The following is a 25,680-nucleotide window of genomic DNA, read 5'->3' as shown; positions in this document are numbered from 1 at the left end:
ACCCTAATAGAAGATTGAGCCCCCTTGCTCAGGGGCTTGGCAGAAAGCTGCCCGAGCCTGGCAGGACAGGAGGACGGGAGCAGGGCCTCTGAGCTGGCAGACAAAGGGCATGTGTTCTCATCCAGCGCACTTCCTGGGTTTCCATTGCAGGAAGCCGGGCACCTGCTAAGGTGACACCGACACCAGGGCTGGTGCGGGTGTCCTTTGTCCGGGACGCTCCTCTCCACCCTGGAGCAGCGGCAGAGGTGGGACAAGCGACCAGGGGTGTTGGACAGCCGGTAAGTGGTGGCAGCTGGGCCTCACATACCCCTTGGACCTTCTCCCTTCCCAAGCCAGTCTTAGCCCAGAGCAGGTGTGGGAGGCCTGGCTCCTAGGTGGAATCGCTGGGACCTTAGACAAGGCTTCAGATCAACCCTTCGGTGCCTCCTTGTCCCACCTGGAGGTGCGGTAGGAGGCTCAGGGGTGTATCGTGGAGGAGAGGGAGGGCAGCTCCATTTTTATTTGTTTTAACTAAGCTTCTGGGTCACAAAGCACTTCAAAAGGGGGTTCTATGGCTCAAAGTGTCTGAAAACCCCTGACTCGCACTTCCTCCTTAGGGTCCTTCCTGTGGCTGGCGTCCAGTGACTCCCTCCTTCCTCCTGGGGGAAGGCATCGGGGTCTTGCTCTGAGCAGTGCTGCAAAGGGAAGTGACCTTACCAAGCTGGAGAATGAGCCTGAGCAGGGGCTCAGGCAGCCTTGAGTGTGAGTCCCTCTCTGCCAAAAAGCGAGGGAGTCACCTCTCTTCCCATCTTGAAGGGCGGCAGCTGCACCAGCCCCTGGGCAACATCTGTGCCCGGGGGCACCCGCTGGTCTGGGTTTGAATCCAGCTCTGCCACTTGCCTCTTGTGTGACCTTGAGCCTCTGTGGGCCTCAGTTTCTTGTCTGTGAAGCAGGGATAATCAGCCCTTTCCCATAGGGCTCTCCCGGGGATTAAATGGAAAGGTCTGTAGGCCGAGCATCAGATAGAAAGCCCCTATAAACGGCAGCTACTGTGATTACTGTTGTTCTTGTAGAGTGGCTGAGAGGATCGAATGAAAAAAGGGATGACAAGGGGGACAGGAGCGGTGACAAAACGTAGGTGAGGGATTTAAGGAGGCGGGATGAGAAGGAAGAGCGCGGGACTTGGTGTCCAGGTCCCCCCCAACCCCCATGAGTGTGGGCCCCACAAGAGCAGCCCCGGAGCCCTCCCCGCCAGCACGACTCCAGCTTTGGGCCCGCAGAGGGGAGCCGGACCCTGCCTGGCCGCCCCACAGATGGCGCCGGGTCCCGCGCTCCTCTGGCCTCAGCCACTGTGGCTTTAATCAAAAGAACAATCTGTTTGCCTCTGAATCAGACCCAGATTCCTTTTCCCAGCAATGTTCCCTGGGCCTCCAGGGACTCAGGCGGCCCATCCAGGCTCCATCTCCTGCCCCAGAGCCCAGCCTCGGCTTCTCCCTCCCCATTCCACGTTTGGGGGATGGGGGTGCAGGAGGCGGGAGGCGGTCAGGTACAGGGCCCAGGGTGGCAAACCAGGTGACCTGATTGCCAGCTGGGCCCTGTCGACCAGGCCTCCTGGAGGAGCCTGTCCCCCCAAGACTCTAGGACCCACCTGCAGAGGGCTTAAGGGCCCAGACAGGTCATTACCCCCATTTCAGAGGCGAAGAAACTGAGGCCCAGGAAGGTGGAGTGACTGCCTAGGGTCACATGATTCAATCCAGATCCACCTGACTCTTAAGACCTTGGGAGATCCCAGGCCAAACTGGTGGAGCCACCAACCCAGGTGACTGGGGGAGGGGGAGGGGAAGGACCACTCTGGGTTCACAAAGGACGAGGAGGGTGGGCAGCGGAGGAGGCCTCCCACCCTCCAGGCCTGGGTCGAGGGGAAGGGAGGAGTGGTCGAGGGAACAAAGGGAGCGGGGAGGGGGCGGCGCGGGGCGCGGCCGGGCAGGTGGGGGGGCAGGTAGGGGCCGCTTCCGCCCGGCGGGAATCCCGGGCCCCCTCCCCCAAGCTTCACCTTTTATGGTAAGGCGGCCGGGGCGGCGGGGCGGAGGGAGCCGAGGGGGCGGGGAGGGCGGAGGGGCGGGAGGCGCCGCGCCGCTCCCGGTTCTGCTCGATCGGGTGACCGACCGGAGCCGCCGGGGGCGCGGGCGGCCCAGGTAAGCGGGGCGGGGGTGGGGTGGGGGTCCTGTCCTTCCGTCCCCGCCCCGGCGACAGACAGGTGACAGCACGGGCAGCCCTCGGCCGGCGCCCACTCCGCTCCCTAGCCGGGACCCCAGCCCCCCAGCCGGGACCCCAGCCCCGTCGCTCCCGGAGGGGACCCGCGGGACGAGGGGCCGCGGGCTCTGTCCTTCTGTCTCAGTCCCTCGGTCTCTGTCCTCCGAGTGGAGGGAGGGCAGTTCTTGGGGGGAAGGCTGAGGTCCCTGCCCGGGAGCGGCACGCGGAGAGCAGGGACGGGCAGGGCGGAAGCTCCCGCACAAAGAGGACAGCGTCCCGCACATGGATCGAATTAAAGTCCCCCGGCAGCGCCCCACAGTGACCCGGCCGGCCGGCCCGCCGGGCTGCTTGCTAGAGGGCGCTGGGTTTCCGGAGCTCGGGGGTGCTCCGGGCCCCTTTACCCAGCCAGGGTCAGGCGAGGGGAAGGAGAGGCCGCAGGGCTGCCCCTCTCTGGGCCTCAGATCCCCTCGGGGGCTGGGAAGGGGTGGGACTGGGCGATCCCCAAGGTGTGTGCCTGGGGCATCCTGGCCTGGGTCCTCCTGCAGCCCGGATCTGAGGACCCCGGGAAGAGGGTGGGCAGCACCCAGATCCCTGCTCTTCATAATGATGGAAGCTAAGTCCTGGTCCTCGCAGGCCCCCCAGGGGCTCCTCCTCCCCCTCTGGGGCTGAATAACCAGTTAGCTTTCTCTTGGCACCTACCAAGTATCAAGATTTTGAGTACCCCCTCTCCTTTTATCCTCTCAGCCACCCTTCCAGAAAGACCTCATTCTTCTCACTCTATGAAAAAACTGAGGCCCAGAGAGGTTCAGTGACCTGCTCAGGGTCGCCCAGCAGGAAGGAGGGGGTCCAGGGTGAACTCAGCCCTTTGTGCCTCCTCTGCTTCCCTGGGGTGGGGGAAAGGAAGAGGGACCTCCTGTGCCAGGCTGCAAGGTCCCCTGCAGGGGGCGTGGGGCTCAGTCTCACTCCCACCTCCAGCAAAGTTTAGCTCCCAACCAAGCCTAGGCTACAGCTTAAAGGTAGTTTCAGAGGGTTCTGGAGGGGGTTAGAAGGAGTGTGACAGGGGACAGTGTGGCAGCAGGGGTGAGGTGGGGTAGACTACCCCACCCCTGGAGGCCCTCCGGCTCAGCCAGCCCGGGCCCTGCCCTGGGCCGCAGTCGAAAAGCCCGGCTGGGTGGGTGGCTGGATCTCAGCCTCCTTCCTTCCTCTTGACAGGAAATGACTTTCCTTCCCTTTGTTTCCACTTTCTCCGCTTACCCAGCTGGATCTCAGATTCGCCCTCTGGGGGAGGAAGGGTGGCTGCCGAGGGTCCCCTGGGCTGGGCTGGCGGGGAGGCTGCCCCACAGGGAGCTCTCTCACCCACAGCCCACACTAGGGTGACCTGGGGGGCAGTGGGACCAGGGGGAAGCCGAGGCTCCCTTTCCTTCCCCAGGGCTGCCTGGGCTTTGAAAATCCCTAGCCCGGCCTCTTCCCCTGGGGCCTGAAGTCCCTGCCGGAACCGCAGGGGAGGGATGGGGGTGGGGGAGTGCTGCCCAGCTGTGAACATCTGGTCTCAGTGCTGGGACGTTTGCCTTGGACATTTTCTGAGAAACCAGCAGATCTGATTTCCCGGTGGGGGTGGGCCGGGATGGAGTGGGGTTCAGGACGGGAGGGGAGGGAGGCAGAGGAGGCATCCTCAGCTGTCTCTGGGGATGAGCCCAGGATATGCTGACCATCAGATAACTGGTCTGGACTGGGCAACCCTGGGGTAAGAACAGGCCTGGGATTTTTGCCCCACCCCTCCCCCCCACCCCTAGCCATCCAGGGAAGAAAAAGTGTGTCCTCTCAGGCTCAAGGATACCCCCTGGACTTCCAGGTTGGATGGTGCCCTGTCAGAATTCCAAGTCTGCAGCCTCTTGCTTGGGGCCTCACCTGGCCTTATCTATAAAGTGGGGGCATAACGCAGGCTGTGTTGAGAGCTAGGTGACTTTTGAGGCTGGGAAGGCACTCTTCATAGTGCCTGGCACAGGGCGAGCGCTTTATCAGTGAGTGCCCTTGTTTCTTGCATTTAAAGGTTAAATGCACTCAGAAAGTTGTTTGCAAAAACAGATTCTTAAACTTGTAACAAAGTACGAAATTGAAGTAGAGGACAGCCAACAGAAGCAGATGTACTTTCAAACATCACTTACAAAACAAGAAACAAAAGAGAAGTACTTTAAAAGAACTTTTAAAGCTTTATTCATATATTGGTTTCTTATTCAAGTTTCTTATCAGAACGACCTGCACGTTTTAACCAAACACAAACGAATTTAAAAGGAATTTAGGAGCGTATGTTGTTGTTTTTGTTATTATTATTCTCCATCAGTCTCCAAGAGAGCCCACGGTGGCCAGTGGAGGGAAGCCTTTGAGTGGCCACTTGGGCTCCAAGTCCACATTAGGGTCCCTTGGGGCCTCACCCCCAACCCACCCAGCCCCACCTCTCCAGGTTCACTCTTTGGGTCCCTATTTACTCTCCTCCCCGTGAGTCTATGGGCCGGGCTCTGGGGCCATGTCGGCATGGCCCATATGGAGAGTAAGATAGAAAAAGGGCACAGTCCTGAGCTGAGTGTGGTCGACTCACCCCAGCCCATGACCCCACCTCATCCCTAGCTCTGAAGCCTACCCTCTGCAGGAACCACCTGAGAGAAGGAAAATGGGCTTTCCCCGGTGGGGATGCCGCCCTGCTCCCAGATCCATGCTTTGATGTCTACTGTGAGCCGGACTTGGGTCACACAGATATCACAGACACAACTGAAGGTAGATGAGGTCACTTGTCAGTTGGGGGGGAGGGCAGACATGGTGATGGTGAGTCAGCTGCCATTGCCCTGTGGAATAGACAATCGCCCTGGAGTTGGGAATCAGGGGAGGCTTCATGGAGGAGGTGATGTTTGCTCTAGGCTTCTAAGGAAAAACTGAAATTCACCCTGCAGCAGGGAGGAGAGGAAAAACAGGTGGTGGAAACATGCCAGAGCAAGTAAGGGAGAAAGATGGTCCAGGAACCGTGCGTGGTCCAGGGTGGTCAAAAATAGGTTGAGGCCAGGGAAATTTAGACTTTATCTTGAAGTTAGTAGGGAGCCGTGGAAGGCTTTTGACTAGAGAAGAAACAGATTTATGCTCCAGAAAGATCACTCCAGAGACAGGGTAGGAGGCAGGTTTGGAGATCATTGAGGCACCCTCACCCCTGTGCCTGAACCAGGGATGTGATCTTGGAGATGAGACTGAGTGAGACATTCTGGCCATACAATCAAGACTTGATTGGATGTGGACTCTGATGGCGGAGAAAATGATGCTGGTTTGTGGGCTGGGCCGGGAGAGGGCAGAAGAGCCAAGTGGCCAAGAGCATGGGCTCTGTGTTCAGATCCCAGGTCTGCTGCTGCATGACCCTGAACAAATGACTTCCACCTCTTCACCCGGGTTTCCTCATCTATAAGATGGGCACGGTGATTGTGCGGTAATAGTGCCTCTCCCCACAGCGGTGGGAGGATCTGTGAGTTAATGAACAGAAAGTGTTAAGGGCCCTGCTGGCACAGAATAGAGCTTGGTAACTGGTAGCCGATTGTTCTTCTGTCCCCTTTGCCTCCTGGAATCCAGCCCTGATGTTCTGACGGGAGTCACACTGTTTCCCGCCCACCGTGGAGCTGGCCTGAACGTTGGGGACATCACCTTTCCCAGGAAAATCCAGATCCCAGGTGAGGGAGTTCACTTGGGGTGTGGCCCTGGGCTGGGACGGGCAGTCAGCTGCCCTGGGAGTGGGGAGCTGCAGGAGTGGCCCCTCCCTCACGCTCCCGTAGAGGAGGGAAATTAATCATTTGTGAGGTGAGCAGGGCAGGGCTGCCCTCTGCTCCTCCAGGTGTGTAGGTCTGGGGGAGGGGTATTCAGGACTGCCGGGTCCCACCCTGTGGCCAAGCCACCTGGTGGGCACCTGCCCTTCCCTGTGGGACATCCGCAGCCCCTTCCGTGGCTGGGTGGGGCGCTGGCACTGTGGAGTGGCTGCTCCTGTCTTGTTGGGAGGGGAGAGGCTCCCTGCCCTGGGGGTGTCTTCGTGCCCAGGTGGAGCACCTCTGCCCCGCCCCTGCCATGCCCTGAACCCTGCCCAAGCCTGCGCCTCACTCTGTCCCCAGCCCCACCAGAAGCTGAAGGAATGGCCTCAAAGCCTGAGAAGAGGGTCGCCTCATCTGTCTTTATCACCCTGGCACCTCCACGTCGAGATGAGGCTGTGGCTGAGGAGGTGAGGCGGGCAGCTTGTGAGGCCCGGCCTGGCTGCCCCCGGGAGTCTCCTGCTCCCACGAAGGCACCCGGGGCCGGCTCTGCGGGGAGGCTCTGTTCTTGGACACCCCCCGGCAGGGCTGCAGCCCCAGTGCCAGCTGTTCCACATCAGCTCTCCAGTGGAGGTAAGAGGGTGAGGGCGGTGGGTGGGAGACCCGGTGAGAGGCATCACCAACGTGGGGAGGAAATGGCAGGCTCTGAGGTCATTCGTTGAGCACCTACTGTGTCCCAGGCAGCCTCTGGAACCTTCCTGCCTGGGTTCGAATCCTGGCTTCTCTGCTTCTTGACTGTGTGACATTGGCAGGCCACTTAACCTCTCTGTTCCTCAGCTTCCTAATCTGTAAAATAGAGATAATGATAGTACCCACCTCAAAGGGCCCTTGTGAGGATTAGATGAGTTAATACATATGTAAAGTGTTGAGCCCAGCGCCTGCCATGTAGAAAGTGCTAAATACCCACTGTTATTATTCTGGGCCAGGCACTGGGAATGTGAAAAGAGAGAAGGTTTTCAGCCTGCATGAAACTTACCTCCTGGTGGGGGAAACAGAGATAATGAAAACATAAAATATAACATCAGGAAGACACAAACACTCTACTAGAATAGAACACAGTGAAGAGCTGGGGAGGTACAGCTTTTTATGGGGTGCTCAGGATGGCTTCTCAAAGAAGGTAACATCTCAGCTCAGTTAAGACCTAAATGACAGAGTGGAGCTAGAAGGGAAATGGGAACAGTAAGTGCAAAGGCCCTGAGGCAGGAATGGACTTGACAAGTTGAAGGACCTGAACGATAGTTTTGTTTTCTCTTGCGCTCTGCCATTCACTTGCCGTGTGGTCTTAGGCAAGCTGTTTCCTCACTCTGGGCCTCAGTTTCTTCCTCTGGAAGATGAAAATTTGGTCACGTATGTGATGTGAAATCTCAACTGTTCGGTAGAAGCAAGGAAGGATGACAGCCTAGGGGCCCGAGGTGGCTCCTCGTCTGATAGGGCACCAGCTCGAACAAGGAGGCACTGAGACGCTTAGTGCGAGAGGCCAGCCCGGGAAGGCAGGTGAACGCCCCGAAGTCCTCAGAATGAGGCTAAGGCATCCTTGTGCATCCATCACCATGGAAACCACCTAGAGGCCAATGGGAAGCGCCAATTATGGGAAGCCACAAACAGATGGGAGAAGGGACCACACGTGGATACACGTGAGAGTACATGAATATTCGTGTAACATGCTTCTTCATTATGACGCAGCCTCCTAAACTGATCTTTCCTTCCTAACCACACGTGCCAAGAACAACCTCCTCCTGCTGCTTCTCTGTACAGGAGAAGCAGGACCATGATGACCAAAATTCACACATCAGGACATTGATCCAATGGGGAAAAAAAAAATTATGGCCCTTCTGGGTAGGAGAGGGAGCCGAGGAAATATAGTTTAGTTGCCCAAATGCCAAACTTGCCTGGACATTTTCATGGGGTATTGGAATTACAGGCAGAAGATCCAGGGAGCAGGTTTTGTGGTAGCAAAACCAGACCAGACCTTCCTCGGGTGGGATGGCCTTACAGTGGCTGGTCAGGCATGTTGCTGGCCAATTTGGCAAACACAGAGCACGGGGAATCTTGGGGTTCAGGCCCGCTGGGGTGAGATAAGTTCTAGGTGAGCAGCGGTCATGAGTCTGGTCTGACTGCAGAACACAGAGGTGAGCCCTGGGGGTCTGCTTTCTGCTCAAAGCCAGCTCTGCAGCAGGCTGTCATCGGACACCTCACCTATGCTTGTCCCCTTAGGAATCCACCAGCATTTCTTGAGCCCTTTCATCCTGGCAGAAATCCCCCCCATCTCTCTCTTGAATTCCTGCCCACCCTTCACGGCTGAATGTCTAGAACCTCAGGCAGGTCCTGGGAGAGGCCTCAGCTCTCCTGCTGTCTCTTCCTGACCTGGTTCCCGACTCAGTCAGCTCACGTAGGGTTTAGCAGCGTCAGCATCCCCTGGGGGCTTGTTCTAACACAGCCAGCTGGGCCCTACCCTGGGCCTTCCTGATTCAGCAGGTCTGCGGTGGAGCCCGAGAATTTGCATTCCTTACATGTTTCCAGGTAAGGCTGATGCTCTGGTCTGGGGACCACACTTTGAGAACGACTGTTCCAGTCCAAAGGCATTAATAGGTTAGACTTTCGGAAGAGAAGAGTAGTTCTCAAAGTGTGGCCTTTGAACCCGAAGTGTCGGTATCACCCAGGAAATGTAAATTCTAGTGTAAATTCAAAACACAGTTCCAAAAAGGTCAATTCCCAGAGCTTACCCCAAACCTGCTGAAGCAGAAGCGCTGGGGTGGGCCCAGCCACCTGCGTTTGGACAAGCCCCCAGGCGATTCTGAGGCAGACTCACGGGTCTAGAGCAAGCTTCGCATCTGTATAGCCCTTGGGCAGAGGGGTTCTTACCTTGGTCAAATGGGTGGGAAACCTGAACCCAGAGAGGTGCCCCAGCGAACATGCAGGGAACGGGACCAGAGCCCAGGTCTTTAGGCGGCAGGGCCTTGAACATTCTCTGTCTGCTCTCCCAGGGTGTCTAGGGCGGTCTGACCTCGCTGGAGCCTGGCCTACCTTGGGCCCCCATGACAGGAGGTGGGCAGAGTGCCTCCATGCCCTCTATCCCGGGGCGCTATTAATAGCACTCCCCTTGAGTGTGGCAGTGGGCACAGCCCTGCACTGCGGCTTCTCTCCCGAGTTGCCCAGTTGCCACTCCCCAGGGAGCTGGACAGCCCCTTGTCAGGGCAGCCTGCAGAGGTGGGATTACACTATAGTGAGTGTTCCTGGATGGAGGAGATCCTCCACCCGCCTCCTCCCTCCCTGCCGGGGGCACCCACTGGCTGGCAGATAGGGTGGAGGCCACCTCCTCACCCGCCATCGCCCCACACCATGCCACTCCTGTCCTCTGTGTGTATGTGTGTGTTTGCTGTTGGGTTGTTATTGTTTAATGAAACTTTTAAACATACACAGAAGTAGGGAAAACAGTACAAGGAACCCTGTATACCCCACATCCAGTTTCAACAGTTACCAAGATTTGGCTACCTTTGTTTCATCTGTTCCTTTTTTTCTTTTCCTTCGTGAAGTATTTCAAAGGAAATGCCAGTAATCAAGTCACTTCAGCCCCACATTCTTCAGGGTGCATCTCTAAATATGGCCTTTCTCTTACATAACCCCAAGGCCAAACAATGCGTAACAAAGTCAACAGGAATGCCTTATGATTATCTAATAGTCTATCCATAGTTAATTAGCCCTAAACTGTCAAAAAATGCCTTTTAACTGTTGGATTGTAGAGGAATGGATTGTGTCTTGTATTTCTTTTGAGCTGTATCATTCAGTGGAATATTTAGCTTTTCCTTGTCTACAAAATGAGGAGGCGTACCAAAAAAAAAAAAGAACATCATGCAAGTCACAAGTCACAAATGCAAGCCTCCTATGTAATTAAAAATCTTCTAGCATCCACTCTGAAAAAAGTGAAAAGAAATATATGATATTACTTTTAATGATATATATTATGCAACCCAATATATAAAATGTATTATCATTTCAGCACGTAATCATTATCAAAATTTTTTTTTTTTTTTTTTTTTTTTTGTGGTATGTGGGCCTCTCACTGTTGTGACCTCTCCCGTTGCGGAGCACAGGCTCCGGACGCACAGGCTCAGTGGCCATGGCTCACAGGCCCAGCTGCTCCACGGCATGTGGGATCTTCCCGGACCAGGGCACGAACCCGTGTCCCCTGCATCGGCAGGCAGACTCTCAACCACTGCGCCACCAGGAAAGCCCTGTTTTTCTTTTAATAAGGACATTTCATCAATGATGCCCATCCCTTCCTATACATAACACGAGTCAGAAGACTCCTGATGTCCGCTGAGGTTAATCGGTGGCTTCAGGTGACGACAGCTGGACCTTTCCTTTGGAAAGTTCGCCACCGACTATCCGCTTGATACTTTCAACACCTAATAGTCTGACTCTATCATTTAACTAGGTGGTGGTTCCCACCCTTGAGTGGCATCAGCATCACCTGGAGGGCTTTTTAAACACCCCATGACTGGGAGCCAGCCCAGAGTTTCTGATTGTGCAGCTGCATGGCAGGCCGAGAAGCTGTGTTTCTAACAGAGTCCCAGGTGGTGCCATGCTGCTGGTCCAGGAGCCACACCTTGGGAACCGGGAGCCACAGTCTTGGGGGTTAGTTTTGCTTGCATCCTCACAGGGCCCACGCAGCGGGGATTGCAGGCACCCTGGCACCCGGGTGGGGGAGGCTCTGCTAGGAAGGGCTGTGGCGGCTACCGTTTTCTGAGCCTGTGCCACGTGCCAGCCACCGTGCCAAGCCCTCACCTGCATCATTTCATTTAATCCTCGTTAACAACCCTAAGTGACTGAGACCCACGTTCCAACTGAGCAGACTGAGGCTCAGAGAGATTGTTTCATGCCGAAGGACACACAGCAAGTCAGTGGCAGAGTCAGAGATGGAACCCAGGTCCGGGTGACCCTGAACCTGAGCCTTTAGCCACCATGCTGCACGGCCTCCTGGGCAAGTGTCACCTCCTCTGTGCACCTGCAGAGACTCTGGCCAACCCACCCTCCCCTTCTGGTTGCAGGATGTTCGCTTCCTCCTCCTCCCCTGGATGGCGAGGACACACTCCCCGACCTGGACCTCCTCCCACCTCCGCCGCCGCCCCCCCCTCCAGTGTACCTGCCTCCCGACGAGGAGCCCCCTGCCCCGATGGGGGTGTCACTCATTTCAGACTTAGAGCAGCTGCCCCCACCCCCGCCGCAGGTACTGCCAACCCTTGGTCCCTGACGGAGCCCCGTGGGTTGGGGAGGGAAGGTCGGGGCCTTTCGGGGTTCTAGGCCTAGAGGTTGTTTGGTCCCTCCTCCTACTTGAGGGCAGTCCCTCTTCAGAACTCTTTCAGGCTGGTAAAAATTAGACGTGGTTTTCAAGGTCCTTGGAGAAGGGGTGCCACACCCTTCCCCCCACTAAGTGCCCCCTTCATCTCTGAGGACGGCATTCCGCTGTGTCTAACCTAAATCCCTTATGCTGCATTGAAAACCCATATTTAATCCTCTGCCCTTAACAGAGGCGTTGTAGAAATGGGAGAGGTTCCAGGCCAAGGGAAACCCTGATTCCAGGAGATTCCTTAGAAGCAGAGGGAAGTAGCTTTGAAGGAAGCTACTTCCCTGGGTGAAGGAACCCAGGGCAAGGAGCTGGGAGATCTGGCCTCAGTTTCTGCCTCTGTACAAAGGGGCTAATTGCGCGTGGTGCCACCACATGAGGAGCAGAGCTGAGAGGGCTGTTTGCGGTCCCCACTGGGTGACTCCTCCCCTTCTATCCCCGCAGCCCCTCGTGGAGGGGCCTCCCCTGCAGCCTCGGCCCAATCATCTCAGACCCACAGAAGAGGAGCTGCCGCCTCCCCCAGAGGAGCCTGTCGGCTTCCCCGAGAGAGAGGCCTCCACAGGTATGGGCACAGGGACGGAAGGACTGTGTGTGACCCCCAGGGGCCCTCGTGCGGCCAGCATGAGCTTCCGGGGGGAACCAGGAGAGCAGGGACCACCGTGTCTGTCCCAGCTCACAGTATGGTGATGGGCCTTATAGTTGTGCATCAATTTTATTTTTATTGCATTAACCTTTTTTCCTTTATAACTAAAGTCCATTTAAATATTGATCAGCAAAATTTGCCATGATAGCAAAAATGCCCTAAGTTTTTTCACTATATAATTTTTTGAATACATAACACCCTTACATAGTACAAAATAAAAAGCACAAAAGGGCACACTGTGAAAAGTCTTTCCCCTTCCGCATCCCTGTATCATCTAGTTTCCTTCCAGATAGACAACCTGTTAATACCTTGTGCATAACCTTTCAGAGATATCTTACGCGTATGCAAGCAGATACAGATATATCCTTCCCCCATTTCCCCACAAGTAGTAGCAAGCTCTGTGCTGTTTTGCACTTTGCTCTCATTCCTTTGTAGTCGTAGAGCTCACTCCACATCAGAACATAAAGAGGCTCCTTGTTCTTTTCCACAGCTGTGTAGTATTCCTTAGCAGGACCCGACCACATGGATTTAACTAGTTGCCTGTGGACAGGTGCTCAGGTGGTAATGCTGAGTGAATTGCCTTGCACCTGATCATTTTGCTTGTGTGCAAGTTTGTGAGATAAATTCCTAGAAGAGGAAGCACTGTGATAGTTTTGCCACGTTGTCTTTCTTGGTCATCCAGATCTACATTCCCACCAACAGTGTCGGAGTGCCCGTCTGCCCACAGACTCTCCAGCACCGTGTGTTACTTATTTAATAAATGGCTATTAAGTGCCTACCAGGTACCAAGGCCTTCTCTAGTCCAGGGTTGTAAAATAATTCTCCTCTGGTTTCTTCCAGTGTTCTTATGGTTTCCCTTTTCACATTTAGATCTTTGATACGTTTGGTATTATCTGGGTGTAAGGCGTCACAACAGAGATCCCTCTTTTGACTTTTTTGCAGATGGCAACCCAGTTGTCCTAACGCTATGTGTTTCTTTTTTTCTTCTTCTTTCTAGTTGTGGCGCGCAGGCTCCAGGGCACACGGGGCTCTGTAATTGTGGCACACGGGTTCCAGAGTGCATGCGCTCTGTTGTTTGCGGCACGCGGGCTCTCTTGTTGAGGCGCGCGAGCTCAGTAGTTGTGGCCGTGGGCTTAGTTCCCCCGTGGCATGTGGGATCTTAGTTCCCTGACGAGGGATTGAACTCACCGCGTCCCCTGCATTGGAAGGCGGATTCTTTACCACTGACCACCAGGGACGTCCCACACTATGTGTCTTGATTTTAGCTTTTTAAAGACCCTTTGCCTTTTTTTTTTTTTTTTTTTTTTTTTGGCCACGCTGCTTGTGGGATCCTAGTTCCCCAACCAGGGAACCAGGGATTGAACTCGGGCCCTTGGCAGTGAAAGCATGGAGTCCTAACCACTGGCCTACAAGGGAATTCCCCACCTTCCTTCTTTTTCATTTTTTTTTTTAAAGTAAGGTTTTATTTATTTATTAATTATTATTAATGAGCTCAAGCTCGTTGCTGTGAGTGGGCTTCTCATTGCGGTGGCTTCTCTTGTTGTGGAGCTCGGGCTCTAGGTGCATGGGCTTCAGTAGTTGTGGCGCACGGGCTTAGCTGTTCTGCGGCATGTGGGATCCTCCTGGACCAGGGCTCAAACCTGTGTCCCCTGCATTGGCAGGCGGAGTCTTAACCACTGTGCCACCAGGGAAGGTCCCCCACCTTCCTTCTTTTATTTATTTATTTATTTATTCATTTATTTATTTTTGGCTGCGTTGGGTCTTCGTTGCTGCGCGCGGGCTTTCTCCAGTTGTGGCCAGCAGGGCTACTCTTTGTTGCGGTGCGCGGGCCTCTCATTGAGGTGGCTTCTCTTGTTGCGGAGCACGGGCTCTAGGCGCACGGGCTTCAGTAGTTGTGGCTCGCGGGCTCTAGAGCGCAGGCTCAGTAGTTGTGGCGCACGGGCTTAGTTGCTCCGCGGCATGTGGGATCTTCCCGGACCAGGGCTGGAATCTGTGTATCCTGCACTGGCAGGCAGATTCTTAACCACTATGCTGCCACGGAAGTCCCCCCACCTTCCTTCTTAATGCCCATCATGACCCTGCCCATGAGCTGAGGCTGCATTTATAACACCCGGGGGTTTCAGACAGAGACCTGGCACTCCGGGCTGGTTCTGGGTGGCGACTGGGTACAGTTCTCCCAGGCTGGGCGGGTCATGGCCTGTATATCCTCTACCCCAGACGTCTGTGCCTTCTGCCACAAGACCGTGTCCCCTCAAGAGCTGGCTGTGGAGGCCATGAATAGGCAGTACCACGCCCAGTGCTTCACGTGCCGAACCTGCCGCCGCCAGCTGGCCGGACAGAGCTTCTACCAGAAGGATGGGCGGCCCCTCTGTGAACCCTGCTACCAGGTAAGCCCCAGGGCAGTTCCCCAGGTGCCTGGCACTGAGCTGGACACCTGGAAGATGTGGTATCATCTCTTTCTCCACAACAATCTGGGGAGATAGGCACTAGTGACCCATTTTACAGATGAGGAACTTGAGGCTCAGGGAGAAGGAACTCAGCCAAGGTGTGTTTGTTCCCCGTGGCTGCCGTAACGAATGACCACGACCTCGGTGCCTTCAAACAGTACACATTTATCCTCTTATGGTTCTGGAGGTCCGAAGTCCAAAATCAGTTTCACTGAGTCAAAACCAAAGAGTTTTGCTCCCTCCAGAGGCTCTAGGGGAGAGTCAATTTCCTCGCCTTTTCCAGCTTCTAAAGCCATATTTCTTAGTTCCTTCGTCCATCTTCCAACTCAGCAGTGTGGCATCTTGCATCAGTATCTCTTTTCCTTCTGTGTCAAATCTCCCTCTGCCTCCCTCTTGTAAAGATACTTGCGATGACATTTGCGGCCCACCTAGATAACCCAGGATAATCTCCCCATCCCAAGATCCTTAACTCAGTCACATCTGCAAAGTCTCTTTTGCCATGCAAGATGGTCACAGACTCCAGGGCTTAGGATCCAGATATCTTTGGGGGCATCATCCAGCCTTTTACACTGTCACCCCAGGGCTGTCTGGTTCTGAACCCTGCCCATGGTTATTTATTTATTTATTTATGTCCATGCCACGCGGCTTGCGGTATCTTAGTTCCCCAACCAGAGACTGAACCTAGGCCCTCGGCAGTGAAAGCACTGCGTCCAAACCACTGGACCACCAGGGAAGTCCCATCCTGCCCGTGGTCTTGCTGCTCCCTCACCTAGAGCCACAGGGTTCCAGTGCACGGTGTGACGGGGCATCTCTGGGTACCAAAGACAGTCTGAGAGAGCTAGTCTGGATGCCAAGGTGTTGGAATTGCTAACTCTCCTGTGGCATGTGGTGGCGTTTTTCCAGGTAGTGTACAGAACTCCCACATATGCATCACCTGGGGGTACAGTGGCTCGCACCTTGTCCTTATAGATTGGTAGCACCTGGCAATCTGCATTTTTCACAAGTCTCTCAGGTGATTCTGATGCACATTGAAGTCTGAAAACTACTGATTTAAGGTGTTAGAGTATTTGGAGTCGGGACTATTTAGAAAACTCAAAATGATCTGATCCCAGGCAGTAAGGTGCTGTGGAAGGAGAAAGGAGCCAGGCCACCCCACCCTGACCCTCTGACCCCATCAACATGGCAGTGGGGGGTGTCCTTACGCTCTTCCCCAGCTTGGAGCCAGGCAGGGGTGAGACACTGAGGCGAAGAAGGGGTGAGGGTGGGCTTACAGCTGGGAGCAGCCAGGAGGGGCTTCAGCAGTGTGCTGGTGAGACAAGGGCTGCCCCCAGGATGATGGGGGGCGGGAAGCAGGGAGAAATGCTGCCCCCACCAAACGTATCTGTCCAGAGGAAATCAGGTTAAGATGAACAGGAAGGGGAAGAGACATGTAGGGGAAAAGGTGGATGGGTTAGCAAGAGGCCCTGTGTTCTGCCTCAGTGATACCTACACCTTTCTTTCTCCTCTCTCTTTCTCTCCCTCTCTCTCTCTCTCTCTGTCTCTCTCTCTCTCATCCCTCCTCATTCCAGAAAGGATTTGAGGCAGCTTATAAGAATACACATATACCTGTAGTCATAATAATGTTGTACGACTTCCCTGGTAGTCCACTGGTTAAAACTCCGTGCTTCCACTGCAGCGGGCATGGGTTCAGTCCCTAGTCGGGGAAGTTCCGCATGCTGCACGGTGCGGCCAAAAAATAATAATAATGTTGTACACATAAAACTTTGTTGTTGGGCTTCCCAGGTGGCGCAGTGGTTGAGAGTCCGCCTGCCGATGCAGGGGACACGGGTTCGTCCCCCAGTCCGGGAAGATCCCACATGCCACGGAGCGGCTGGGCCCGTGAACTATAGCCGCTGAGCCTGTGCGTCCGGAGCCTGTGCTCCGCAACTGGAGAGGCCACAACAGTGAGAGGCCCGCATACCGGAAAAAAAACAAAAAAACAAAACAAAAAAAAACTTCGTTGTTAAGAGGATAGATCTCATATTAGGTATTCTTACCACAGTAACATAAAAAAAAAAATTTTAGAGGATACATATAATACCATGAGATATAAAATAAATAGATAAAACAGAGGAAAATCAAGGTAGACAGTTAGTACCCCAAAAGGTAGACAGTTAGTACCCCAAAAATATGTGAATGAAAGACCCCTGTACTCATCCTAAAAGTGGAGCATGGAATTGGACTGTGAGCTTCCAAGTGGCCAAATGGAAAAGGGTAATAAGTTTCAAGGTTTATCGTCCATAAAATAAAAAGCACAGCAATTCCTCTGGGAATGCCTTTTACTGACTCTGAAGTTTTAGAGAAATTTCTCCTATGGGCCCTTATGGACCCTGCCTCAAGCATTTCCTAGTAACAAAAAAAAATGCAGTCACAGGCTTCATGGCAGGATTCCTGACTGTACACCAGGGATATAGTGCCAAACTCGATCCCCTCTAAGCAATGTGGAGGTTTGGGGGTAGTAGTTCCAGGCCAATTGCATGAATGTGAGCACCTCTCCCGTATCTCTGCCTTCCGGGCCCCTGTGGGTAGCCAGTCTGATGCCCCTTGTGGCTTGGAGTGCGCACACCCACGGGATGGCTCTGAGGCAGTGGCCCTCTGTCCCAGGACACCCTGGAGAAGTGTGGCAGGTGTGGCGAGGTGGTCCGGGAGCACATCATCAGGGCCTTGGACCAGGCCTTCCACCCCACCTGCTTCACGTGTGTGACCTGCGCCCGGTGCATCGGGGATGAGAGCTTTGCCCTGGACAGTCAGAATGAGGTGTACTGCCTGGACGATTTCTACAGGTACAAGAGGGGTCCGTGCACTGCATGGGGCACGGAGGACAGGGTGGGGCTCAGGCGGGATGGAGGAGTCGAGCCTGAGTGCTGGGGGCTGGGTCAGAGCTGGCCTGCAGAATCCAGGACTGCCTGTTCCACATACCCTGTGTTTGACTTAGCACCTGCTTGCAGCTGACACTTTTTGAGCAATTCCCCTTGGGTTTAAGCCATTTAATCTCAAAACTGTCTTACAGGCAGGCACTATTAAAGGTTCTGTTTTAGCAAATGTGGAAACTGAGGCATGCAGTACATAAGTACCTAAAGTCTCCCCGATCGTAAGTATGGAAGCTGCGATTCAACCCCCACTGACCTGATATCCAGGCCTTGCTCTCAAACCCCAGACCGCAGTGCCTCCCCTCAGAGCTGGAGCCATATGGAGTGGTAGCAACACACATCTGCAGGGCCCCATCCCTGCCCTCGAGTTGCTTGCTGCCCAAGGGGAGAGACAGGTGTGCCTAGTAAAAAACGAAAGAAGGAAAAGCAGTGACCTATAATACAAGACAAATGAAATGGGTGCCCCCCTGCTTTCTTAAATTCTAATGTTCCCATCACTTACTTGCCTTGAGCTAATTATACCCTGGGAAGCAGGGTCTAATCACACAGGTCTCTCCATCCGCTCCTGCCAGGAAGAAATAGGCATTTGTGGTCGTAGCTCCAGGTGTAGTTAGAGAGCAACGGGTCTGAAATAGCTCTGGGAGGTGAACCAGAGCTGGCCCGCGTTCTGACAGCTAATTTCTGTGGTTGTTGACGTGAATGCCTCCTGAGCATACGTTTCTTTCCCTCTAGGAAATTCGCCCCTGTGTGCAGCATCTGTGAGAATCCCATCATCCCCCGAGACGGGAAGGATGCCTTCAAAATCGAGTGCATGGGAAGAAACTTCCACGAGAATTGCTACAGGTGTGAGGTGAGTGGAGCAGTGCTGATTTAATAAGATGCAATTGATTCTGTTCAATCACCGGACAAACCCTGTTGAAAGCCTGCTGTGTGCCAGGCCCTCGGCCAGGACAAGTCCAGGCTGGGGCTCTGCTCTCAGATTGCTCACCATCCAATAGCAGAGACAAATGAAAACAAAAATAATTACAAATATGCTCTATTAATCAGAACTCTTTGAGTTAATGATAGAAACCGAACTCAACCTGCTTTCCACAAGAAAGGGGATCTTAACGGGAAGGCTCTTGATGGTGATATCACTGATGACATCAAGTGGTATCATAAGGCTCTCCATCTCTCGGTTCTGCCTTTCTTGTGTGTTTGCTTCATTTTCTCTTCCTGTGGGCTGGCATCCTCAGTGGGGCAGGGGGTACAGTGCGTGGCCATGGTTGGCTCAGGTTTATATCCTTCCAACTTAGAAACCCCATCCAGGGATCCCGTTCAGTCTCAAGAAGGCCTCTGATTCACCCAACATGGGTCACATGCCCATTCTAGACCAATCAGTGACCAGGGGCTATGATTGATAACCTCTGGGGCCAGGCAGGTAGGACTGTATGAAACAGATTGGGATTGATACAACCACTGGAAAGAAGAAAGGGATGCTGGGCAGACCCACACCACAGATGTCCTTTTCAGGTGCTAAGAAAGAGCATGTATAAATCAGCGTTGGGACAAAGAAGGCAGTGATCAAGTGATCAAGGCTGGTGCAATCAAAGGCACTCTTAGAGGAGGCAGTGCTTAACCTGGGTTTTGCAGGTTGAGTAGGAGTTTGCCATGTATTCAGAGAGGGGAAATGAAGTCCAAAAGGAGGCAAGGGCCTGTGAAATCCTACTGTGGCACAAACAGCCTGAAGAACTGGAGGAAGTAGAAGTTTTGAGGTGTGTCTGGAGTGTAGAGTGCTGGATGGTGTGGTAACAGTGTGGCCAGAGAGAAGGAAAGGGCCCCCTGTGCCAAATGAATGAGTCTGGACTTCAGGCTGCAGGGAGTGGGGAGGCTGAGGTGGGGAGGCTGGTTAGAAGCTGGTGCAGCAAGAAATGCCTAGGGAGTCGCACAGGCCCCACACTCAGAAGGGTCCTGTGCTTGCTTTGAAGCTCTGCTGTCATTTTCTTTTAATCCTTCTTTTTTTTTTGCGGTATGCGGGCCTCTCACTATTGTGGCCTCTCCCATTGCGGAGCACAGGCTCCAGACGCGCAGGCTCAGTGGCCATGGCTCACGGGCCCAGCCGCTCCACGGCATGTGGGATCCTCCTGGACCGGGGCACGAAGCCGCGTCCCCTGCATTGGCAGGTGGACTCTCAACCACTGCGCCACCAGGGAAGCGCTACTTCTTCATTTTTGAATAAGGGATTCTGCATTTTCATTTTTCCCTGAACCCTGCAAATTATATAGTCAGTCCTGCTGGGGAGGCTGTAAGAGCCCTCCTCTACCTCTTCCTGTCACCTCCATGTCACTGATGTTTCTGTCTTCTCTGGTGATGGTGACAAAGGTGTCACCTAAGTGGGGACTCCAGAGCAAGTCTCTCTTTTTTTCTTTCTTTCTTTCTATTTTCTAATTGAAGTATAGTTGATTTACAATGCTGTGTTAGTTTCTGGTGTACAGCAAAGTGATTCAGTTATACATATACATTCTTTTTCATATTCTTTTCCATTATGGTGTATTACAGGATACTGAATATAGTTCCCTGTGCTATACAATAGGACCTTGTTGTTTATCTATCCTATCTGTAATAGTTTGTAACAGAGTAAATCTCTTAATCAGCCAGTGAGTGATTCCAAACATTTATTTACTCACATTTAAACAGATATGTAGGGAGTTCTCTGGTAGTCTAGTAGTTAGGATTTGACGCTTTCAATGCCATGGCCTGGGTTCAATCCCTGGTCAGGGAACTGAGATCCCACAAGCCTCGTGATGCAGCCAAAATTAAAATAATAATAATTAATAATAAAAACAGATATGTAGAACTAAGAAGCATTTTCGCTGAGGGTGACCAGGGAGTTTAGTCCAGAAGTTGACACATTGCTTCATGATTATGTTGATTTGTTCTGGTTCAAAGTCCGGCTGATAACGCATCTTGAAAGAACAATGGTGAAATTCAAGTGCTGTTATCGCTATAGCCCACATTAGATCCAGCGGTGATTGGCATTTCCCCGGGCCTGGCTGGTGAGCAGATAAGCCCTCCCTGCTCCTCCTTGGTCAGCTAGGCTGAGGCTACTGGGAACATTACCCAGGCTCTGCCATGAGTCAGAGTTTGGACTCCACCAGCTGCATTTCAGGCTGTGAGGCTCCAACCACAGTGGCCTAAGCAGATGTGGGTGCTGTTTCTCTAGGAAGGGAAATGGGTTTCAAGATGCCATCCACACTCCCTCACCATGCCTGCCTGCCTTTTTTTTTTTTTTTTTTTGGCTGCACTGCCCTGCATTATGGGATCTTAGTTCCCTGACCAGGGATCGAACCCGTGTCCTCTGCAGTGGAAGCTCAGAGGTTTAATCACTGGACCGCCAGGGAATTCCCCATTCCTGCCTACTTTGTGGTCCATGTTATTTCTTACTATTGCTGGAAGGGGAACAATACCTTCATACTTGGCTAGTATCGTATTTATTTATTTATTTATGGCAGTGTTGGGTCTTCGTTGCTGCGCACGGGCTTTCTCTAGTTGCGGCGAGCAGGGTCTACTCTTCGTTGTGGTGCACGGGCTTCTCATTGCGGTGTCTTCTCCTGTTGCGGAGCACGGGCTCTAGGTGTGCGGGCTTCAGCAGTTGTGGCACGCGGGCCTAGCCGCTCCGCAGCATGTGGGATCTTCCCGGACCAGGGCTCGAACCCATGTCCGCTGCATCGGCAGGCGGACTCTCAACCACCGCGCCACCAGGGAAGCCCTCGGCTAGTATTTTTTAATATATAAAATGCTTTCATGCACGTCTCACCTTATTTAATCCTAATGATGATCTTTCGATATGGGAGTTCCCGTCTCCGTTTAAGATGAGGAAACTGAGGGTGAGAAAAGTGGTTCTGCCCCGTGTTCTTCTGGGCTGGGTTTGGGCAACTTTCTGCCACCTGACAGCTCCTTCGCAAACTGTGCGACTCGGTCATGGTTGATTTTCATTTAGAAGAGGTCACATGTGCCCCTGTGGGACTTTAGGCTTGGCACTTGGTGCTCTCAGAATGCCGCACAACTGGCTGTTAGGGATAGCACAGGTCCTGGCACTAAATAGCCCAGAGTCCCCTTGAGACACTCGAGGTGCAGTTCCAGGGAAGAGACACACAAGGGTGTCCTCCCCAGCTGGCCGAGCTGGGTCAGGGTGGCACCCGTGACCCCAAAGTTGTCCCTATGGAGACCAACCCCTCTGTTCGGATCAGTGAAGCTTCCAGGGGACGCCAGCCGTGCCCTGAGCCGGGTCTCTGGACATTCATCGTTCCTGTTATTTCCTGTGTGTGCCCGAGTGAGGCCCAGAGGAGGTGTGGGCTCGTGGCAGAACGGTGAATTTGGCAGTTTGGGCCCCAAGTCCCCATCCTCCAAATTCTAAAATCTTTTGGTGATTTAGAAAATTGGAAATATTAAGGTTTGTGCTAGTGTTGTAGCTGTTCAGGCAGTGGAACAACGAAAAGAACCCTGAACTCTGAGCCTGGAGACCCCATCCTCTCCCAGCTCTGGAACCAGCTGTGCGACCTGAGGCAGGCCGCACCCCTCCCCGGACCTCAGGGGGAGGGTGTTAAGGCCCTTCTAGCCCTTTCCACGATCCCTCAGGGGGCTTCTCCACCAAAGGGCCCCCTCTTCTCCCAGTGTCCTCGGTTCTCCCCTCAGCTGATTGAGTTAATTTCCTCAGTGGATGCTGGCGAGTCCCACCTGCGCAGACTCCACGCCGCTGTGCTCGGGCCTGGGGTCCATCCACGTGTGCCTTGTTCCCGCAGGACTGCAGGATCCTCCTGTCTGTGGAGCCCACGGACCAAGGCTGCTACCCTCTGAACAACCGTCTCTTCTGCAAGCCGTGCCACGTGAAGCGGAGCGCTGCGGGCTGCTGCTGAGGGCACCGTGGTCGCACACCAGCCCCACTCGGGGTCCCTCCCCAACTCGTTTCCCTTCCTGACGTGCTCTTGCACACTTTCCTTCTGAGCCACACAGGGACCAGCCTGCCGGCCTGCCCCTCGTGTCCGGGACCCAGGCCTCCTCCCAGCTGAGAGCGCCCTTTAGACTCTCAGCTGTTCCTTCTCTGCTCTGGGCACCGGGAGGCTTCCGTACCGTGAGTGTCATGCCTGGGGGTCCCATCTCCACGACTCTGGCCCCCCTTGAGCACTGGCCTTGGCCTCCATTTCCAGGGGTGAGTTAGGGTGAGTCTCTAGATAGCACCCTGTGTCCCTAGCAGTGACACGTTAGCTCTGGAGGTGCTGAGACCAGCTCTGCCTTGCAGGACTGAGCTGTTTCAGGAAAACTGCAAAGTCCCTTAAAAAGCACTATTTTTAAAATTTGAAGTTTAAGTGATGAGAAACATTCTTCGGATTTTTGGGAGGGGAGGTGGGAATCTTAAAAGAAAATGCCTTCCATTGTTCATAAATGTACAAGATTGTGACCTACTGGTGGCATGGCCATGGACTTCCCACACTGGGGACATGTCATGCTGACATGGGGCCGAGGCATGAACCTGAACATCAGAGGCAGGAGTGAAGGATGACATGCTGACACCCAAGGAAGTCAGCAACCCCTGCACCCTGGCTTCCGGCGCCTCCTTCTGTGTGCGACAGTGATTCAACAGACATGGATTGAGTGCCTGTTGTATGCTGGGGAGCAGAGTACAGGGGCTCTGAGTGTTCGTCCTGCAGCAGCCTCGACTACGGCCGTGCACACGCGCGCGCGCGCGCACACACACACACACACTCCTCCAGGACAGCAACAGGGGTGTCCCCCAACCCCTACTCGGGCCCTCCAGCCCAGGCTGCCCTGTGACCACTGCCTTCTCAAGGCCACACCTAGAAGATTCTTCTTCTCTTTTAAGGAAAATCATTTTTGTTGCTTTGTCCCTTCTAAGACATTTTGTAGAACATGAACACATTAAACAAGATGTGCTTTCCTCCCTGGGGCTGTCTCGATGTACCATGTGCTCCTAGGAGGATGCCGTGGTACCTCCAGGTACCGGGAGAGATTCCCTGTAGGGCCCCTTAAGGGCTTCAGACCGGAGCACAGCTTCTTGCCCGAAGCTTAGAGCAGTGAGTTGCACACTCCAGGTCTTCCCATACCTCCACAATTTCTATCATACAAGGACCTCCTATTCTATTATCTCCTTAATATTTTCTTTAACTCAACATCCTTTTTTTTTTTTTTCCCTCACTTACCGGTTTAGTCTTAGGTTAACTAAGCAATATATCCATGCAGTCACATGTCGATGTCTAGCTATACATGAAAATAAATGCATAACTATTCGAAGTTTGTCTGTGTTCCAACTAAGGCCTCACCTAGGTAAATGCTGGCCTTTGATAGTAGCACCAGAAAAATGTCTGGGCATATCTGCTCAGTGTGGCATGAGTGTCCAGCAAGTGCCTGTATCCCCTGCCCCCAAACTGGGGCTCTTCTCAGCAGGTCAAGAAGCTCCTGTCCCTTCTCATCCCCAGCAATGAAGACTTACCCAGGCCAGCTCGCAGGTGCACTGTTCCTGGACACACCCACCAGCAATGACGTGGCTGCTGGGTGACCAGGGTGGTCCCTGCAGGAGGCCCTCTAAGGCCACCAAGTCCTTTAGCAGAGTCAACACCACCCTCAGGATGTGCTCTCTGCACGTGGGCCACGCTGCCCGTGAGGTTGCTCGCCCGCTGCAGCTCGGACACCACCCGCTGGGCCTGGTGAGCACAGCTCCGGAGAGAAGGATACGGGGCCAGAAAGGGCGCTGGACCTGGAGGCAGGTGACCCCGGTCTCAGACCTGGCTCTGCTGCTCTACAGCCTGGACAAGTTATTAATCATCTGAGCCTTGCTCTTCTCATCTCTAAAATGGAAGCAATACTGGTATCTATCATAGAAGATTGCTGGGATAGAAGTGTTGGGCTGGTGAGGTTTCCGAGAAGCTCTTGAGTCCCTTGTACCGTCTGGTGCTGGCTGGCAGTTCTTAGCCATCACTCCTGTCAGCGTTCCTCCACGGTCCTTTTGAAGCCCATCAACCAGAGACCACTGGGGACATGCCCATGGTTCGCAAAGTTGGGTTTACCGTGCTGGCTGCAGGGGGCGGGATGCATCGCGGCGAGAGTTGGGGGGCCCCTAGAACTTGGGTAGGTATTGAGGGGTTTGGGGAGGATTTGAGGAAGCGGGGCTTTGCTCCAGATGTGTGCTGTCGGGAAGCAGGGGCGTTCTGGGCTTGAGAAGCTTGATTCTCTTCTATCTAGGATGTGGCACTGGCTGTGCTTGGTAGGGGAGCAGCAGCTGCTCACAGGATGAGGGATATTGGCCATTTGTGTATCTAGCCCAGAGGGGCTGGGCTCCAGGACACGCCTACAGTGCTCTGTGAGGTTGGAGCTCACCAAGGCCCAGAGATGAGAGCCAGGCTAGCAGCTCCCAGCTGTTGGGACACTTTTCTCTCTCAGTCGCCAAGTTTGGTTTGGTGTGGTTTTTCTTGTCATTAAATTGTCATCTTGTGCTGTGGTTCCTCGTGTCCTGGCCTCTTTCTGGTTGGTTGTGTTTGGAAGGGTGGCATCTGGATGAAACTCTGGGGGCGCCTTTGTCTTCTGGGCCGTACATTCATAAATCACTCCAGAAGGGGACACTTCTAGGGAGATTTATGCAACGTAAAATAAGCCAGTCAGGAAAAGACAAGGCGCTGTGTGATTCCACATATGTGAGGTCTTAGAGTAGTTAAATTCATAGAAGCGTGGTGGGTTAGGGGCTACCGGGGTTAGGGAGTTGTTCAGCGAGTACAGAATGTGAGTTTGCACAATGAAAAGTGGTCTGGAGATGAATGGGGGAGGTGGTTGCACAACAGTGTGAATGTACTTAACACCACTGAACACTTAAGAGTGGTTATCTAAGGAGCCCGCCTGCCGCGACTAAGGAAGCCCACGTGCCGCAACTAAGGAGTCCGCCTGCCGCGACTCAGGAAGCCCACGTGCCGCAACTAAGGAGCCCGCCTGCCGCGACTCAGGAAGCCCACGTGCCGCAACTAAGGAGCCCGCCTGCCGCGACTAAGGAAGCCCACGTGCCGCAACTAAGGAGCCCGCCTGCCGCGACTAAGGAAGCCCACGTGCTGCAACTAAGGAGCCCGCCTGCCGCGACTAAGACCCAGTGCAACCAAATAAATAAGTTAATATTTTTTTTAAAATGGTTATGGTGGTAATTTTATATTATGTACAGTTTACCACAGTTTAATAGTATACATAATTGAATGCTTGGAGACAGGGTGAGGAGCTGATAAAGTGATGTAAGAGT

At 53.8% G+C, this 25,680-nt stretch overlaps 1 protein-coding gene across 4 annotated transcripts; it reads left to right on the top strand.

The window, feature by feature from the left end:
- Window positions 1-1,075: 1,075 nt before the first annotated feature.
- On the top strand, window positions 1,076-24,900 carry FBLIM1 (filamin binding LIM protein 1). 4 transcript variants are annotated; one of them, XM_027110067.1, is made up of 9 exons: window positions 1,076-1,113; window positions 5,839-5,936; window positions 6,369-6,638; window positions 11,114-11,292; window positions 11,854-11,971; window positions 14,270-14,439; window positions 17,143-17,321; window positions 18,141-18,258; window positions 22,190-24,900. In XM_027110067.1, the coding sequence occupies exons 3-9, from the start codon at window positions 6,389-6,391 to the stop codon at window positions 22,301-22,303; spliced, it is 1,128 nt and encodes a 375-aa protein (XP_026965868.1). In that variant the 5' UTR covers window positions 1,076-1,113; window positions 5,839-5,936; window positions 6,369-6,388; the 3' UTR covers window positions 22,304-24,900. The 4 variants fall into 4 exon arrangements, 3 of the variants coding, with proteins under 3 accessions (XP_026965868.1, XP_026965867.1, XP_026965869.1); XM_027110066.1 differs by lacking the exon at window positions 1,076-1,113 and adding an exon at window positions 2,082-2,174; XR_003433431.1 differs by lacking the exons at window positions 1,076-1,113; window positions 22,190-24,900 and adding an exon at window positions 17,549-17,629 and having other exon boundaries at window positions 3,910-5,936; window positions 18,141-18,254.
- The last annotated feature ends 780 nt before the right edge of the window (window positions 24,901-25,680 follow it).

This window comes from Aethalodelphis obliquidens, unplaced genomic scaffold (genome assembly GCF_003676395.1).
Source record: "Aethalodelphis obliquidens isolate GAN/ISIS:26980383/991018 unplaced genomic scaffold, ASM367639v1 scaffold9, whole genome shotgun sequence".
Taxonomy (NCBI): Eukaryota; Metazoa; Chordata; class Mammalia; order Artiodactyla; family Delphinidae; genus Aethalodelphis; species Aethalodelphis obliquidens.
This window is presented reverse-complemented; position numbering and strand designations above follow the sequence as displayed.

Excerpts from the sequence above, each read along its gene's own strand:
- FBLIM1 (XM_027110067.1), top strand. The coding sequence starts at position 6,389 with ATGGCCTCAAAGCCTGAGAAGAGGGTCGCCTCATCTGTCTTTATCACC. Across the intron at positions 11,293-11,853 it reads TGCCCCCACCCCCGCCGCAG|CCCCTCGTGGAGGGGCCTCC; the intron begins GTACTGCCAACC and ends CTATCCCCGCAG. Across the intron at positions 14,440-17,142 it reads TCTGTGAACCCTGCTACCAG|GACACCCTGGAGAAGTGTGG; the intron begins GTAAGCCCCAGG and ends CCTCTGTCCCAG.